Source organism: Pongo abelii, chromosome 8 (genome assembly GCF_028885655.2).
Source record: "Pongo abelii isolate AG06213 chromosome 8, NHGRI_mPonAbe1-v2.0_pri, whole genome shotgun sequence".
In the NCBI taxonomy this organism is placed as follows: domain Eukaryota; kingdom Metazoa; phylum Chordata; class Mammalia; order Primates; family Hominidae; genus Pongo; species Pongo abelii.
The window spans coordinates 48,657,370-48,676,328 of record NC_071993.2 but is presented as its reverse complement, the minus strand read 5'-3'; the positions used below and the strand labels follow the sequence as shown (position 1 = coordinate 48,676,328).

General features: G+C 37.7%; 1 protein-coding gene across 4 annotated transcripts in view; it reads left to right on the top strand.

Moving 5' to 3' along the window:
* The first annotated feature begins 1,717 nt into the window (after positions 1-1,717).
* Positions 1,718-18,959, top strand: part of LOC129048443 (cyclin-Y-like protein 2) — a 35,885-nt gene continuing 18,643 nt past the window's right edge. For 2 of the 4 annotated variants that reach the window (XM_054523250.2, XM_054523249.2), the window contains exons 1-6: positions 1,728-2,290; positions 4,754-4,828; positions 6,192-6,233; positions 6,787-6,821; positions 13,590-13,690; positions 17,776-17,811. In XM_054523250.2, the coding sequence (XP_054379225.2) occupies positions 2,068-2,290; positions 4,754-4,828; positions 6,192-6,233; positions 6,787-6,821; positions 13,590-13,690; positions 17,776-17,811 (512 nt within the window). In that variant the 5' untranslated portion in view covers positions 1,728-2,067. Of the gene's footprint in view, positions 2,291-4,753; positions 4,829-6,191; positions 6,234-6,786; positions 6,822-13,589; positions 13,691-17,775; positions 17,812-18,959 lie in introns of all 4 variants that reach the window. The other 2 variants (XM_054523251.2, XM_054523253.2) reach the window with 2 other exon arrangements.

Here is an 18,959-nt window from a genome sequence, read left to right as displayed (position 1 = left end):
CCTGGCTAACACGGTGAATCCCTGTCTCTACTAAAAACAGAAAAAATAGCCTGGTGTGGTGGTGGGCGCCTGTAGTCTCAGCTACTTGGGAGGCTGAGAAAGGAGAATGGCGTGAACATGGGAGGCGGAGCTTGCAGTGAGCCTAGATCACGCCAGTGCACTCCTGCCTTGGTGACAGAGCAAGACTCCATCTAAAAAGAAAAAAAAAAGATGTGAAAGGACTGTTTCACACATACAGTGACTGGCATGGAGAAGGGACTTAATCAATGTTGAATGAAGTGGAGGCATTTTAAAATCCACATAAAAAAATGTTTTTCTTTTAAAAATATACTGATCTACTATGTCACTTTCCCTCCAAGCTTGACTTCTACCTTTACTTTCTGATATGGTTTGGGCATGTCCCCACCCGAATCTCATCTTGAATTGTAATCCCATAATCTCCACGTGTTGAGGGAGGGACCCAGTGGGAGATGACTGGATCATGGGGACAGTTTTCCCCATGCTGTTCTCATGATAGTGAGTGAGTTCTCATGAGACCTGATGGTTTTATACGTGTTTGACAGTTGCTCCTTCACACGCTCATGCTCTCTGGCCTGCTACCATGTAAGAAGTGCCTGCTTCCTTTTCCACTGTCATTGTAAGTTTCCTGAGGCCTCCCCAGCCATGTAGAACGTGAGTCAATTAAGCCTCTTTCCTTTATAAATTACTCAACCTTAGGTATTTCTTTATAGCAGTGTGAAAATGGACCAATACACTTTCTGATAATCACGCTTGAGTAATTGGGGAATTCATACTACCTGGGATCAAATTGTGGCCCCAGCCTGAGCAGTCGTGTGACCTTGGGGAGATAACTTACCTCTCCATTTCAATGTCTTCTGTAAAACCTGTAAAATGAGATTGTTCTGAGGGTTAAATGAGCATAGCATAGTTAGAACACTGTCAGGCACATACTGATTGCCAGATGTTGAACATTCATCTTTATTGAGTTAGGACTGTGGTACCCCACTTTACAGCTCTCTATTTTGTATGATAAAATCATGCTTAATGCTTTGTTAGTAAAAGAGAGAAAATCTGAAAGTCCTTGCCATGGAAGGAAGAAACAGAGGGGAGAAAAGGGAGTTGGTAAGTTTCAGCATTTCAGAACTTGGAGGGACAAGTTAGGTTTCTAGTTTATGGAGAAGGAGGTGGAGGCGGGATGGGTCCTAACGTGTGATTCAAGACACACAGCCATAACTCTTTATTGAGAGTAGAGCTAGGGCCCCAGGGACTGCTATGGTCAAGCTGCAGACAAAAACTACCACTCATTGGAAGACAGGAGAGGAGTATTTAGTTACAAAAGCAGTCAACAATTCAGGTGTATCTACATTGAGTCAGCAAATAAAAATTGTTCAACTGGGTTGCTAATGGGACCCACTCTACTCACTGAGGGTTTGTATAGAACTCATAGAGGAAGATGGCTTCAAGTAAGGAAACACCTTATGCTTTCCTTAGGACTAAAAAGCTCAGGAAGCTGTTGATGAATGAAAATCTTAGTCCCACTGGCACTGCACAAGGGGCCAGGAGAGCAGCAGCAGCATAAGTCACAGGGTGGGGCAGGCCAGGCAGGGACATTCTGAGCTGTGGGGGAGGGGTGGCAGCCAGAGTGGGGCATTGTGAGCTGTCAGGGAGGGCATTGTGAAGTGTAGGGCAGGGCATTGTGAGCCACAAGCCTGGGCTCCCACCTGGGCCAGTGGGCTTCAGTCTGTAGGTGACTACAGAAGAAGGAGGAGCTCCATCTGTTCTCTCTTCAGGCAGTTGTTGTGTCTCTCAGCGCTTGTTGGGTTCACAACCTATTAAATAAGCTGGCTGGTCTTCACTCTCCCAGACAAGTCAACTCAGGGGAGGCGGCAGGGCACGGGCCTTGGCCTGCAGCCCCAGCCGGGGCTGGGGCTGGGCTGCGAGGTGGGCAGGCGAGCAGCGGGCAAGACCATCTCTGCATGTGCAGCATAGCCTCGGCCTGGGGCAGCGGGAGTGTGTGGCCAAAGCTGTGAGCAGAGGCACAGGTGGTGACAGGAGTAGAGGCACCCCATGGGAAACATACTGACCTGTTGTGTGTGTCCCAGGGCCAGCCCCGAGTTGCACCAGCACGAGGGGTCGGTGTGTCACTGTGAGTCTGAGATCTATGAGGCAGCAGCTGGGGACCTGATAGCAGGAGTGCCTGTGGCTGCGGCTGTAGAGCCTGGTGAGGTGACTTTTGAAGCTGGTGAGGGCCTCCACATGCACCACATCTGTGAACCGGAGATGCCTGAAGGTAAGGAGGTGACAGGTGCCTTCTGCCCTTGGCACACTTCTGGCTGCTGCTATCCCCAGGGTCCTCTGGGAGGCATCCCCCACCTCAGGCTCCTTTCTGCCTGTAGCCAGCTATCCTAGGGCTCTCCAGGAACAAAACCTGGCTTGCCTTGCGTTTCCACCCCTTAGTGTTTCTCCACAGAGTCCAGTTAGTTTATTTTTTCCTTCCCTCCAAAACTCCCAATTCTTGCTCCCTCATCTCATTCTCCCCTTCTGGCATGGGACCATTTATTTATGGCTGTTCTTGTCTGTAGCTCTGTTTAGTATCCTGTGGGACTTTGTTGAGGCTTCTTTGGAATATTCTCTTCCTTTTCTCAATAAAAACTCAAATATCCCAACTTTCCAGTACCCATCTCATTCTTTTTATACCTATCCAGATAGTACCTAAGTGAAGGAACCAGGTATGTGCCTAATTGTTTCCTTTGTTAAAGTAGCCAAATCTCAGGACAATTCATACTGAAATATTTGGGGATTTCTTATTTAAAATCAGAATGCAGGTTGCCATAGGAGAGACTATATGGGTTGCTTTAAGTCACCTTGATAGAAGCTGCTTAGTTTCTTCTAACTAATCTGAACACAGAAGGAAAGAAAATGGAGGGTGCTTAAAATAATTGGGAAAGGTGTGAAATGTCATGGCCAGGGCTGCAGAAAAATGCGTGTGGGGTGGTTTCCCCAAAGAAGTTTACCTAAGAGGCTCTGATTACTTTAAAATTCTTACTTTAACACAAAATGTGTCTCCAGATTTATTCTGGTGACTTAACAGACATTATTTACCTCCTCATTCTAAAAGAGAGGTGCGGATGATTTGTGGTCAAAACTTTCGAAAGACAAAACGTAAATGTAGGCTTTGAATGTGTATTATAAAGATTGAAGGTTAAAATGTCAGACCTTGCCTGTGTAAGAGTGTTTGTTGCCATGGCTTCCCCTTTGTCCTTCCCCCTCCTGACCATAGCATCTTGTTCAAAATAAGAAAGTTAGAGTTTTTCAGTCTCTACACTGCTGGGAGAGGTGGGGTATGGGAGGGGGTAGAAAAGAGAAAACAGTTGGTTTGCCTCTAAAATTTTGCAAAGAGGTGAATCTAAGTAAAAAGAATTCTGGGTAACAATATGGTTCTTGAATAAAAACTAAATTTTTCCAAATAGAAAACATTTTATCATAAAGATACTAAATCCACTGGCTTTTTGGTTTCATTTAAATGCCAGAGGTTTATTACTGTAGAGGAAATGTCTTATAGCTCTTCTATTTAAACTTTGATTGGGCTTTGTATAGCCAAGACAATCCTAAGCAAAAAGAACAATGAGAACACATGGACACAGGGAAAGGAACATCATACACTGGGGCCCATCAGGGGGTGGGGGAAAAAGGGAGGGAGAGCATTAGGACAAATACCTCATGCATGTGAGGCTTAAAATCTCGATTGTGGGTTAATAGCTGCAGCAAACCACCATGGGACATGTATACTTATGTAACAAACCTGCATGTTCTGCACATGTATCCCAGAACTTAAAGTGAAAAAAAAAAAAAAAAAAAAACTTTGGTTGGGCTTTTATTTTTTTCAGAGGTGGAATAATTAAGACTCATGATGAGTGTGACTTTGTAACTTGGAGTACTATACTCATTTTCCAAGATATTTAAGAATTTAGAATAAACAAATATGTGAATTAATTCATTATACCTTTATACACAAAGCATGTAAGTACTTGTGTAAACATACTCCACTTGGTGGTGTAAGGAAAGCCTCTGAGTGATTTTTCACACCAGTTAATAGATGGGTAGTGTTGGATGAGAGCTCAAAAAAGGCTCTTTATTGTCATTCTTTAGGATTACAGCACAGTTTATGTATGTCTCATTTGGCTCTTTGCAATACAAATAAGGCCTATATATGTTCTCCCTACATTTTGCTAATGAAGAAATGAAGACTTAGAGATCTCATGTGACTATGGAAGACAGCTACTCAACAGAACTAAGGTTCTGTGTCCTCAGAATGACATGGAAGAGACAGATATGCTGAATTTACTTTTTAAAAATTTTAAAAATTCCAGATTACATCTTATATTTTGCCTATAAAATAGACCTGTCTTTTAAAACATACTGCCATCTTGTTTTATTCTATGCAGTTGATTTTACACAACTTAAAGGCAAATTTACCTTTTTTTTGTTTTAAATAAAGGAGGGTCTCACCATGTTACTCATGCTGGCCTCAAATTCCTGACCTGGGCTCAAGTGATTTTTGCATCTCAGCCTCCTGAGTAGCTGGGACTACAGGCATGTGCCATCTTGCCTGGCTCTATCGTCTGTCTATACATTCATTTCAATGGATAAGAATAAAAGTAGAGGTAGTGAAATAGCCTAAATGCAGCAGTCAAATAAATGAGTTGATAAATTTTTATAAATGATCACATATTTTTTTTCTCTCCCTCTATAGATATACCTTTGGAGCCCAACCCTTCTGACCATCCAAAGGCAAGCACGATATTCCTGAGAAAATCTCAAACAGATGGTGAGACAACATTGTTTATTCTGCCAAGAAAGAGATTGAAAACTCTTGTTATTTGATCAGATGTATTATAGAAAATATTTAGAAAAACTCATATTGGTTTAATTTTTTCAACTTTTCACATATTCACTTGTCTTATTTTAATACGTGATATACTTTTTTTAGTTGTTACTCGGTTAGTGAAATCATGTAAATTTTTTATTTATACATTTTGCCATCTTTTTATCAACACAATTTGTCGTGTGATGGAGGAGTCATAGATTTATCTTTTTTTATAATTCTTTGCCCCTTTTCCCTTGCTCCTAAGAGTATATTTTAAAGACAGAACTTAGGCTTCAGCTTGGTTTCCACTTAAACAAATAATAAAAAAAACATAGTTGTTCATCAACAGAGATTGAATCTGTGATTTTGGCCTCCTCTTGCACAGTCCTCTGATCACATGCATTTATCACATCCAAGTTTATGCTTCTCAAAACTTTTAAGTTATTAACCTTTTCATCTGATGTAAATTTAAACATGCCCTACTTCTGCTTATTTTCCTTAATGTTAAGTTAAATCCTCGTTTGTTTGCTAGAAAGCCATACACGGCCAAGTTTTCCAGTTGATTTAAGCAGCAAGAATACAAGTGAGGATCTATAATAATATGGGAAGTAATGCAGCACAGTAAAATATGGGAGTTTGTAACCTTTCTTTTTGTAGTTTTGAGTAGACTTTGCCTGTCTTGAGTAAGTTATTTCTGGTTAGAATTTGTGTTCATTTTTGTGTTACTATAAAGAGGTACCTAAGGCTGGGTAATTTATAACAAAAAGAGGTTTAATTGGCTCATAGATCTTCAGGCTGTACAAACATGGCTTCAACATCTGCTTCTGGTGAGAGCCTCAGCAAGCTTACAATCATGATGGAAGACAAAGCGGAAGCAGGTGGTTCCACCCAGTGAGAAGGGAGGGAGAGGCAGGTAGAGGGAAGGTGTCACACTCTTTTAAACTACCAGAATGAGAATTTGCTTCTTACCATGGGGATGGCACCAAGCCATTCATAAGGAATCCACCACCATTACCCAAACACTTCCCACTAGGCCCTGTCTCCAACATTAAGGGTCATATTTTAACATGAGATTTGGAGGGGGAAAATATCCAAACCATGTCAGAGTTGTTTTTCCCAGTTCCTTCCAGAGCTATGGGCTTCTCACACATAGAGAGCATGGAAGAGGTAAAAACAAAAGCTATTCCATGTCCCTCACTCTTCAGTGGTAGGAATGTTTGCCTGCAAGGCCCTTCCAGCATCAAAGGTGGAGGCAGTGTAGGAAACAAAGCATGGCCCAAGTCCTCTTGGAGCTTTCATTATGCTGTCCTTTTTTTTTTTTTAGAAAAAAAAGATTTTTTGTGCTGCAGACGCCATGTCCAATCAGGTTTGTATAGTCATTTTAAAATTTAAATTTAAGATAAGTTACTTTCCAGTTGTTTTGTTTTTAGTGACATATTAGTAGATGATCACTAAGTGTGGTTTGAGATGCTTACAGGGATTCTGGTGCATCCAGAGGTAGGTGCCTAGCCAGAAAGTAGTTCTTAGAACTGTTAACTCTTAGATTCTGGCAAATAAAGTAAGCTATGTGTAAATGCAGAATGAGAAAATACTCATGGCTCATATATGCAACAGTTAAACTTTTTTATTAGCTAACTTTTTCATCTGTCCTCATTTTTTTTTTTTGCTCTTTTATGCACAAGGATTCTTTCATGTGTATGTAAAAGAAACAAAAAGTAAACTAGATCAAAAAGTAAAACTAAGTTATTAGATTTTACTTTATGAGATTTATCATGCCAGATAATTTAAATGTAAATTGTTGAAAGTAATTTTTTAAAATGGATTTTTTTCTTATTTAGGAGTAATTAGTAAGACATTAGCTACTACTCTTATTTTATGGTATTTGTATCAGAAGTGACCATTTTCTTTTTCATTCTTAGTACAAGAAAAAAGAAAAAGCAACTATACAAAGCATGTACGTAAACAGTCAAAAAGTTAAGAAATTGACAGTTTGATATAAAAATATGTCTCTCTTGATTCCTTTAAATTATAATGGGGACCGAGTGGTGATAGACTGGACTTCTTTTTGTATTTTCCTGAGTATAAAATTTACTCAGAGAAGTCTTCAGCTTAGAAATTTTAAGAATTTCTGACATTTAAGTTAAATTTCAATACTCTGGTTGTGGTATAAAGATCTGCCTTAAATATTTAATCATATTCTTAATCAAATAACAAAAATAGAATAGCTAAGAATTAACAAATAACAAAATAACAAACACAGAATAACAAATAACAAAAATAGAATAGTTATCAGCACTGTCCATTGACTTTGTCGTAGCAGGTGAAAGCATACCTTCCTCACTACACCATGACCTTATTTTTCTCCCTCTGTTTCTTCCAATTGTAGCACACTTTTTAATTAAATCAGTAATATTTACATGATTATGACTATGCAAATTCTATTCACTGCTAAGTCATATGATGTTTTCACTGTGCCTCTGCATTATATGTCCTTCATTCTTTCTCTGAAACAGTTCTGAAATCTGAGCATTTCGGCACTTTTCCTGGATCATCTCTTTTTCCCTAGCCTATGTTACTTTACCCAGCCAAATGCAATAAGTAGCCCCTGGCTGGTCTGTTTGCTTTCACATCCATTTTCTTTTTTTAGCCTGAAGCTAATTTTCTGACTATATTCATTTGCCTGTTTTCTAACAGCTGTTTTCCCCCTAAGTGTTGCAGCATTTATCACATGCCTTTCAAAGATACTTTCCATCAGCTAAAACACATATGTTCCTTTTTTTTTTCTTTTTGCCAGGGGTGGGGGGTAACTTTCTTTGGCATTTTGTCATCCTAGTTCAATATAGAGTGGCTTTCCCTAAATATGCTCGATGTCCGCTTTTCTGTGCTAGCTCCTTGAAGTCTTTTGGGATCTCACATAACTGCCATCTTGTGTGGGATCACCTGAGTCCTAGATTCTGTTTCCTTCTGTCCTGTTATCCTCACTAGTTGTACTTGAGCACATTTTCCTGGGCAGAGATGTTTAGGGATCTGGCCAGTCTTAAAATCCCCCCTTTTTGATACAGAGTAAACTTCTAGGTTGAATCTAAACTTTATGGTTCTGAAGATATTTTGCAATTGTGCTCTCATTACAGTGTTGTTCTTGACTCTATTGCCATTGTGAGATACATTATTTATAACCAGGTTTTATGTCTCTGTGGAAGCTTTTTAGAAGCTTCTCTCTCACTGAGATTCTGAAATTTCATAACAGCTTGGTGGGAATCTTTTCATTTTATTGAGGCTACTAAGTCTGAAGACTATCTCTTCTTGAGAATTTTTTTATTTTCTCTGTTCCTTTTTTTCTGATAGTCTTGTTATTCAGACACTCAGCTGCTTAGACCAGTATACCTGCATTGGTTTTTAATTTTTCCCCTTCGATTTTTCAGTTTCTGTGACTTTTTACTCTAATATTTCTATTGAATTTTACATCTTTTTCAGAGTGTTTTTAGATTTTTTTTTAAGTTTTGCTCCTGATTTTGACTAGTCCCATGAATCCCTTTTTTCAGTTGTTTTGATGTCTCTTGTTGGAGGCTTCCCTCCAATGTGTGGTGGTCCCTGGCTTTATTTGGAAGCAGGACTTCTGTTAACTGGTGGCACTCAGTGTGAGGTTTTGGAAGCCAAACTAGCTGTTCATTTGTGGGACTTCAGTATATTATCTGGGGATCTTTATTCGAGCCAGTTCAGTTTCTTCTGAGAAAGGGTCTCCCAATTTTCTCCCTGGGAAGTAAAAGAATGGCTACTTGCTTTCCAAAAGCAGAATTAGGGAAGCAAGTTGGAGTTCTATTTTTGGTGTACAGTTTTCTTTATATCTCAGGTTTAAGCCGTGGTATTTCTGAACCTAGAAATTCTCAGGTTTGGTATATCCAGAGAACACACATCTAAGTTTCTTATCAGATGGGTGGACAGGTGGACTTGGGGCTCTAACCACAGATTTTCTGACCTTGCTGGCTTTTGTTTTATGTTTTACCCTACTTTCCAAACTTCCATTTGCCTGTAAGTTCATAGCCTGCCTTTAGTTCTACAAGACAAACTGGCTTGCTTCTCTTCCAGTCACTCTTTGTAGGGACCAAAGTTGTGCTTCTGTGTTATTTACCACTCCTTTATCTACTTTTTATGTCCCAGCATTTATTAAAAATCATCTCTGTCAACCTTCTCTCTTGATCCTGTGTGTAAACTGTATTTTATATATGACTAACGAGACTTCCAGAGGCAGAGGAAATAAATTTGTGTTCAATCTATTATATTTAATCCAAATTTAGGACTTATATTTACATGTGAATCAAAGTTTAATTTCAATATAATTAGTGGTATTAACCTAGACAATTTTTTTAGTGATGTATCTATAATAAGTATATTATACTTTTCTCCTAAGGCCTTGTTTAATATTTTTATTCAAACTTTCACTGCCGTATTATCCCATTACCTCACAACATAGATGGAGCTGTTTTCATGAATGCCCAAAGTGTTAGAAATATTTAAGTTAATTAAAATTTGTTTATTTTTAGCCTGGTCAACATAGCAAGAGCTCATCTCTACAAAAACATGTACCCTAAAACTTAAAGTATAATAATAATAAAATTTAAAAAAAGTTAAATAACAAATTAGCCAGGCTTGGTAGCATGTGCCTTTAGTTTTACCTACTCATGAGGCTGAGGCAGAGGATCGCTTGAGCTCAGGAGTTTGAGGCTGCAGTTAACTATAATTGCACCACTGCACTCCAGCCTAGGCAACAAGGGGAGACCCCGTCTCAGAAAAAGAAAAAAGTTATTATTTAAAAACATTTCTAAAATTTGTCCTGCCGAAAAGGAGAGAGGAAAACGTAAACTTGAGTTTTCATTTTATTTTATATTTGCTGGGAAGAATGCCGTAGTTTATTTATTTATATATTTTTATTTCCATAGGTTTTGGGGGAAACAGGTGGTATTTGGTTACATGAGTAAATTCTTTAGTGGTGATTTGTGAGATTTTGGTGTACCTGTCACTTGAGCAGTATCCAGTGAACCCAATTTGTAGTTTTTTATCCCTCACCCCCGTCCCACCCTTTTCCTTGTGTCCCCAAAGTCCATTGTATCATTCTATGCATTTGCATCCTTATAGCTTAGCTCCCACATATGAATGAAAACATATGATCTTTAGTTTTTCATTCCTGAGTTACTTCACTTAGAATAGTAGTCTCCAATTCCATCTAGGTTGCTGGGAATGCCATTAATTTATTCCTTATTATGGCTGAATGGTATTTCTTAATCCACTTGTTGATTGATGGGCATTTGGGCTGATTCCATATTTTTATAATTGCAAATTGTGCTGCTGCAAACATACATGTGCAACTATCTTTTTTGTATAAATATTTCTTTTCCTCTGGGTAGTTACCCAGTAGTGGGATTGCTGGATTGAATGGTGGGTCTACTTTTAGTTTTCTAAGGAATCTCCACACTGCTTTCCATAGTGCTTGTACTAGTTTCCATTTTTACCAGCATTGTAGAGAAGTGTTTTAACCACATCCACACCAACATCTATTATTTTTTGATTTTTTGATTATGGCCATTCTTGCAGGAGTAAGGTGGTATGGCATTGTGGTTTTGATTTTCATTTTCCTGATCATTAGTGATGTTGAGCATTTTTTCATATGTTTGTTGCCCAGTGATATATCTTCTTTTGAGAATTTTGTATTTATCTCCTTAGCCCACTTTTTGATGGGATTGTTTGTTTTTTCTCTTGCCCATTTGTTTGAGTTCCTTGTAGATTCTGTATATTAGTCCTTTGTCAGATGTATAGATTTTGAAGATTTTCTCCCATTCTGTGGGTTGTCTGTTTACTCTGCTGATTGTTCCTTTTCCTGTGCAGAAGCTCTTTAGTTAAGTCTCAACTGTTTATCTTTGTTTTCATTGCATTTGCTTTTGGATTCTTGGTTATGAAGTCTTTGCCTAAGTCAATGTGTAGAAGGTTTTTCTGATATTATCTTCTACAGTTTTTATGGTTTCAGGTTGTAGATTTATGTCCTTGATCCATCTTGAGTTGATTTTTGTATAAGGTGAGAGTTGAGGATCCAGTTTCATTCTCCTGCACATGGCTTTGCCAATTATCCTGGCACCATTTCTTGAATAGGGTTTACCTTCTTCACTTTATGTTTTAGTTGGCTTTGTTGAAGATAAGTTGGCTGTAGGTATTTGGGTTTATTTCTGGGTTTTCTATTCTGTTCCATTGGTGTATGTGCCTATTTTTATACTAGTACCATGCTGTTTTGGTGACAATGGCCTTATTGTATAGTTCGAAGTCAGACAATGTGATGGCTCCAGTTTTGTTGTTTTTGCTTAGTTTTGTTTTGGCTATGGGGGGGTCTTGTTTGGTACCATATTTTAGAATTGTTTTTTCTAGTTCTGTGAAAAATGATGATGGTATTTTGATAGGAATTGCATTGAATTTGTAGATTGCTTTTGGCAGTATGGTCATTTTCACAATATTGATTCTACCCATCATGAGCATGGGATATCTTTCCATTTGTTTATGTCATCCATACTTTCATTCAGCAATGTTTTGTAGTTCCCAATGGCATATCAAAAAGATAATCTGCCCTGATCAAGTGGGTTTCATACCAGGGGCAGGGATTGTTTAACATAAGCAAGTCAATAAATGTGATACATCACAGAAACAGAATTCAAAACAAAAATCACATGATCATCTCAATAGATGCAGAAAAAGCATTTGACAAAATCCAGCATCCTTTTATGATTAAAACCCTCAGCAAAATTAGCATACAAGGGACATACCTCAATGTAATAAAAGCCATCCATTTCAAACCCACAGCCAACATAATATTGAATGGCAAAAGTTGAAAGCATTCCCCCTGAGAACTGGAACAAGACAAGGATGCCCACTCTCACCACTCCTATTCAATATAGTACTGGAAGTCCTAGCCAGCCAGAGCAATCACACAAGAGAAAGAAATAAAGGGCATCCAGATCAGTAAATAGGAAGTCAAACTGTCGCTGTTTGCTGATGATATGATCGTATACCTAGAAAACCCCAAAGACTCTTCCAAAAAACTCCTAGAACTGATAAATGAATACAGAAAAGTTTCAGGATATAAAATTAATGTATACAAATCAGTAGCTCTGTTATACCCCAACAGCGACAAAGCTGAGAATCAAACAAAGAACTCAACTCCTTTACAACAGCTGCAAACAAAACAAAACAAAACAAATCAAAACAAAACAAAAAAACAGCTTAGGAATATAACTAAGCAAGGAGGTGAAAGACCTCTACAAGGAAAACAGTTTTAGTGTTTTTAATGGGTTAAAATAGAGGCAGCAGGTGCAGTGGAAGAAGTCAGTGGTTGGGCATCGGCGTCCAACGGGTACTGGACCTTTGATGGTAAGGCTTTGGTTTTGACTTACTAAAATATGAGGTATGATTATTGTCTAGTTTTTGTCATTAAACCTTAAAACCACTAAGTAAACCCTTCCATTTCTTGTTAAAGATTGTAAAATTTCATACTCTGTGATTTATGCTGACTGAAGTTAGATTTGTTTCTATTTTGTGACTACCTTAAATAATACCTATAAACAGTAAACCGTTAGTAGTGTTTTTGCTGTAATTAAATGTAGTAAGACTTACCTTCCAAATTATAACTGAATTAATTTGTCAAACACTTGAACTTTTTGATTTATTCAAAATTTTATGCTGAGCAGCTGGAGGTAGGAACAGTTAGGGCTCTCCCTTACTCTTATGGAGAGGCGTACTTTCTCATGAGGTGAATACTCTGCTAGAATTAGTATCTTGTAATCAGTTAGTGTACACAAAAACATGTTTTGGTGAGGCTACTGGCAAAGAGATCCAAGAGGGTAGATGGAGTCAAGCTTGTTGAAACAAGGAAGGAGAAAAGCATTATTCCAGACAGAGAACAGGGGTAGAGCAGGAAAATGCCTAGGTGTGGGTCAAATGATTTATAGAATAAAATTAATCAAGTTTTGAAATGAATGGGAAGTATTCTCTGAGGGTCTCATTTGAGTCATGTCATGGCAATCTCATTTAAACATGAAGTGAAGGTTAAATTTTTTAAGTTGTCATCTGTTTTCAGGGTGTGAGAGAATATTTAGGTGATACTCTTTTTATCCTCCACATAAGAAAACAGGACTAGAGAAACCTATGTCTTCCTCACTTGTTGGTGGCCTAGCAGCCCTGGTACATGAGCCTCTGAATCTGAAACACTTGTTTTGTCACAATATCGCCTGAAATAATACATTTAGGATTAGTAACTTAGTAAATGCGTTAGTCTTAGTCTTGTATTCATTGCAGTAAAATGGTCTTATACCAATATTATTCAATACATTACATTTTACTGTAGTAAATAAATAACAGAAATAGAAATTCTCAGCTGTTTTATGTCACTATAAAAAATGAAATCTTATTTTAAACTTTTCTCATTATTTATAAAGGAAATTCATAAAATCCTTGTTAGTTTTGATGATAGGTACCACATTAAGGGCAGCCTTTTATAACCCGTATCTCAAACATCCTCTGTGGAAGTTAAGAGCCTCCGATGGGTTTTCTATAGAGTGCACATGATACCACACTCAGGTAGTTCATGGAGTATAAGAAATATCCTAGTGCTTTGAAAAATTTGACATTTTAATCAATGAAAAAATATACTTTGATAAGTTTATCTTATACTTCCCTTCCCTTTCAGGTATCTACTGAGCATTTTACTCAACAATACAGTTCATGTTCGACAATATTCCTTGATGACAGCACAGCCAGCCAGCCTCATCTTACAATGACACTAAAATCGTGAGTACAACTATAATGCCAAGGGATAGACTCCCTTATTCAAAAATTATTTCAGCCATTTGGTTGTCCTCTTCAGCAATCATTTTAAGAAATTGGAGTCAAGTATATATTGATATCCAGATTGTAAATATTAAGTATCAATTTCTCTTTTAATCTTAGACGTCATGGTGGAAGGAAAAATCAGCACATAAGCAATCCCAGAAAAAGTGCAGCTATTTATTTGATGCCTTTATGCCTTAAGACAATGTTGAATGCAATGAGAAGGATAGGTTCCCTTTATTGAATGATTTTTGTGAAATATTAGTTTTTCAGTGCATTGCAGGCCTAAATCAATGTGTACTACTTTGGACATTAGTCTTGGAAGAAGAAAAAGCTTTTTCTCTTCTGGCACCACAGTGTATCTGCATTTGATTTTCTCCCATTGTGCATGAGAACCTCATGGGCCACAAAGATGCGCTTTGAGAGCACCCTGAGATGAAGTTTATTTTAAAAGGAAAAACAACCAACACCACCACAAGCTCCACTGGGTTTGTCCAGTGTACATCATTATCACCTCCTTGGATTATGAGTATTGATTTTTAGAACACAGTTTGGAAAGTGCTAATTTAGAATATTAATGTCTTCTGACAAAGGCCTAATATCCAGAGTCTACAAGGAACTTAAATTTACAAGAAAAAAACAAACCCATCAAAAAGTGGGTGAAGGATATGAACAGACACTTCTCAAAAGAAGACATTTATGTGGCCAACAAACATATGAAAAAAAGCTCATTATCACTGGTCATTAGAGAAATGCAAATCAAAACCACAATGAGATACCATCTCATGCCAGTTAGAATGGCGAGCATTAAAAAGTCAGGAAACAACAGATGCTGGAGAGGATGTGGAGAAATAGAAATGCTTTTACACTGCTGGTGGGAATGTAAATTAGTTCAACCATTGTGGAGACAGTGTGGCGATTCCTCAAGGATCTAGAACCAGAAATACCATTTGACCCGGCAATCCCATTACTGGCTATATACCCAAAGGATTTTAAGTCATTCTGCTATAAAGGTGCATGCACATGTATGTTTTTTTGTTGCACTATTTACAATAGCAAAGACTTGGAACCAACCCAAATGCCCATCAATGATAGACTGGATAAAGAAAATGTGCCACATATACACAATGGAATACTATGCAGCCATAAGAAAGAATGAGTTCATGTCCTTTACAGGGACATGGATGAAGCTGGAAACCATCACTCTCAGCAAACTAACACAGGAACAGAAAACCAAACACCGCATGTTCTCACTCATAAGTGGGTGTTGAACAATGAGAGCACATGGACACAGGAAGGGGAATATCAAACACCAGGGCCTGTCGGGGAGTGGGAGGCAAGGGGAGGGATAGCATTAGGAGAAATACCGGGTTGATGGGTGCAGCAAACCACCAGGGCACATGTATACATAGGTAACAAACCTTCACATTCTGCACATGTATCCCAGAACTTAAAGTATAATTTAAAAAAACATGGCAGCCAGGCATGGTGGCTCATGCCTGTAATCCCAGCACTTCGGGAGGCCAAGGCAGGCCAATCACCTGGGATCAGGAGTTCGAGACCAGCCTGGCTAACACGGCAAAACCCTGTCTCTACTAAAAATACAAAAATTAGCTGGGCGTGATGGCAGGCATCTGTAATTCCAGCTACTTGGGAGGCTGAGGCAGGAGAATGGCTTGAACCCAGGAGGCAGAGGTTGCAGTGAGCCGAGATTGTGCCATTGCACTCCAGCCTGGGCAACAAGAGCAAAACTCCGTTTCTAAAACCAATAACTACAACAACAAAGAGGCAAGTTTACGCTCATAATAATGTCACTTCCTCTCTCCCTTATCACAGTAGTAGAGATGAAATTGTGTTTCAGTGAAAACTGGATTCAAACTCTTGTCTCAAGTCCTGAGCTTTGGGACCTATTTAGTAATCACTAAATGTCTGTATTCAGCCAAGCCTCTAAATCCTTGAGGAAAAAAAAAAAAAAATCACTCTGGTATGTATCCCTGGCTTCTTGAATTCAAAAGTTTTGATGTGTTAGCATACAATTTAAAAGTAGTTTTAAACATTGATCTTGCTCAAACAAATTTCACGCTTTTTTCCTCATTATTCTAATTTTTAGAAGTCTACTTTTGAAAGTAAAGTAAGTTTTAATTTCCCATCAACAAGTTTGAGAAATTATCATTTGGTATATTCACTATTAGTGAAATAAAGGTTTATTGAGCAAATTAATAGGGCAAATTGACTTCAAGAAAAGATTTTGAAAAATGTTTATTATGGGTTAGTAGTGCACTGTTGTCAATGGGGTAGATGGAACTCATTGGGATCACTTTTGCAAGGTTTTTTTTTCAAAATACATGTCTGCAAACATTTGTATCTTCTCACCTCAACCTTCCCTCTGTCTCTAGGCACTGAGAAGCCCTTTAGGAAAATAGGAATGGATGTGAGGCATCTTCTTGTGAAGAAAAGCATCCCAGAAGATTCTGATTTTCACCCCAACTCAATCACTCCAAACTTTGCTGCACTTTGAAGTCACCAGGGAAATTTTTAACAACAACCCTAATGCCTAAAGTCCTACCCAATGCTAATTAATTAAATTAAAAAGTCTCATGTTGAAAATGAGGCAGTTATTAAAGCTCCTCAGTTGATTTTAATGTACAGCAAAGTTTGAGAGCACTGCTTAATTTGAGTTTAGGACGAGAAACTACTCCTATTTGGTGGGACCTTGGGCAAGTCAGTTTTAAGGTTTGTTTCCCTGATCTGTAAAACGAGTGTTGGATTAAATGTCATGTAAGGTCATTGGTCCTTTCCAGCATGTAACTTCAAATTCTGTGATTTTAAAATGATTTTAGAGATGAAAACTACTTGAAGCACTATAGACATATCCATCTTAAATGCTAATGTTATAGGCTTTTTAAAAAGTGCTAATATTGTATAGACCTATTATCAAAATTCAGATTTTCCTTCCCTCAGTTATTTTGAGTCTCATTCTAGATGCTGAGGGCAAATGGAAGCACATAACTTATGTAAGAGAACCTCTTGTTTTGTGATACACGGCATCTGTGAGTAACTTAGGAATATAGTTACATGTATCTGAAGAGGTGTATCTGTTCATAAATATTTCAGTTAAACTAATTGAAGGTAACTGCCATTCATATTACACTGTGTCATGGTATACTGCCTTGTCAGCACTGCATATTTTAGGATCACTGCACCTATCATTGATTTCCTGTGTGCTTATGTTTACTAATATATTTTTAAATAATTATACAAAAGTGATTTCAAATAATTTTGTTATAAAGCACTTTCATTATGTATTTTTAGGGAAATAATTAAAAATGGGTGGTAGGAGATAGTGAACTAAACTAAAATGCATGGCCTAACATCTTAAAAACACTACTGTATGGCTTAAACATATGGACACATAGATGGAAACTGCATGAAGCTGTGTGTGGTGGCTCATGCCTGTAATCCCAGCACTTTGGGAGTTCCGAGGCAGGGGGATCACTTGAGGCCAGGAGTTTGAGACCAACCTGGCCATCATGGTGAGACACTGTCCCTGCTAAAAATAGAAAAATTAGCTGGACATAGTGGTGCAAACCTGTAGTTCCAGCTACTTGGGAGGCTGAGGCGTGAGAATCCCTTGTACCTGGGAAGTGGAAGTTTTGGTGAGCCAAGATCGCGCCACTGTACTCCAGTCTGGGCAACAGAGTGAGACTCTGGGTCAAAAAATAGATAAATGCATAAAATAAATTGCATGGCATGAAAGGTTTTGTGGGTAGAAGAGCATATAACAGGGAAATATGTTGTTATTTATATATTATAATCATCAACAGAAACATGTCTTCTAAAAGCATACTGCCTTGCATTTTGGTTCTCATATTTTTGCTAAAAGCCAAGAAATGAAAATAAGAAAGTGCCCTTATGGTACTGTTCTGAACTATAAGATTTGAATTTCAGAGCCGCTAGGAGAGTTTCCTCTGCCCCCCTCTTAAAACACGTCTTCAAGCCTAACAAATGATAACATTTATTGTTATGAACATTTTTTCCTTCCACAGTGTGACCTTGGCGATATATTATCATATCAAGAAAAGGTGAGCTTTTTTAGTCTTGTTATTCTGGCTAATTACTTTGCATGATATTAAGCTCAGCATTAGATCACAGCTCTAGACATCATAAGCTGTATTGTGCCTACTAAAATATTGAAGCAAATTATTTGTGTTTTCTTTGGTCCTTGAGACTTTTTTAATTCTTAAATGATTGAGTATCCCAATGAGTATGATTTTATATTGATTATATTGATATTTACTCTGATAGAAATATAAACGAGATTTTTTTCAAAATCTATTTTTAGTTTAGATTTCACAGTCTTAACACTATTGATATTATGAGCTAGATAATGCTTTGTTGTGAAGACTGTCCTGTGCATTACGGAAAATTTAGCAACATTCATGGCCTTTACCAACTAGATGTCGGTAGTAACCCATGACCCAGGTTGTGACAATAGAAAATATTCCTTGAGAACAATATTGTTAACATAAAATTTTAAATGAAAATATAACTTTTCTATGATAAAAAGTTGAGTAAAAAGTGTGTCATGTATTTTATTGATAGTCTGTAGTGTTGAGCTTAATAGAAGACAACTGGATTCTCTAGCTCTTTCTTTGCAATTTGCTTTAAAGAAGCAATAAGATGACCTAGCCTCATGCAAATATGTAGCTGGTAAAAGGTGTATTTTTAAAGCTTTAAGACAGTTGTGGGTATTCTTTAATACTAAATCAAAACTTCACAAGTGCTAGTTTCTTAAATTAGTTACAGTGGCATTTTACATATTAGCAAATGTATTCTCAGTACTCACCGATCTTTCTTGAACAATAAATGGTTCTTTCCCCACATACTTGCATTTATAATATTATGCATTAGTTATGTGGAAAATATTGGTTTATGTTTTATTGTATCAAAAATCACTTTTTTAATTTAACCACCAGTCTTATTTTAAAACGTCCTTAAGTATTGAGAAGCGGTCAAGCTTACAGTGGAAGGAGCAAGTTTTTCAAAGTCCTTGGGAAAGCTTCAATTCTATCATTGGAAACAAATACTTATTTTCCTTGTGACATGAGTGACACATTTCCTTGTGAATGAGTGACAGCTTCATTTATTTTTGAGAATGATAGTTGTACCTTTTTTTTAGACCGAGTTTCACTCTGTCACTTGGCTAGAGTGCATTGGCATGATCTCAGCT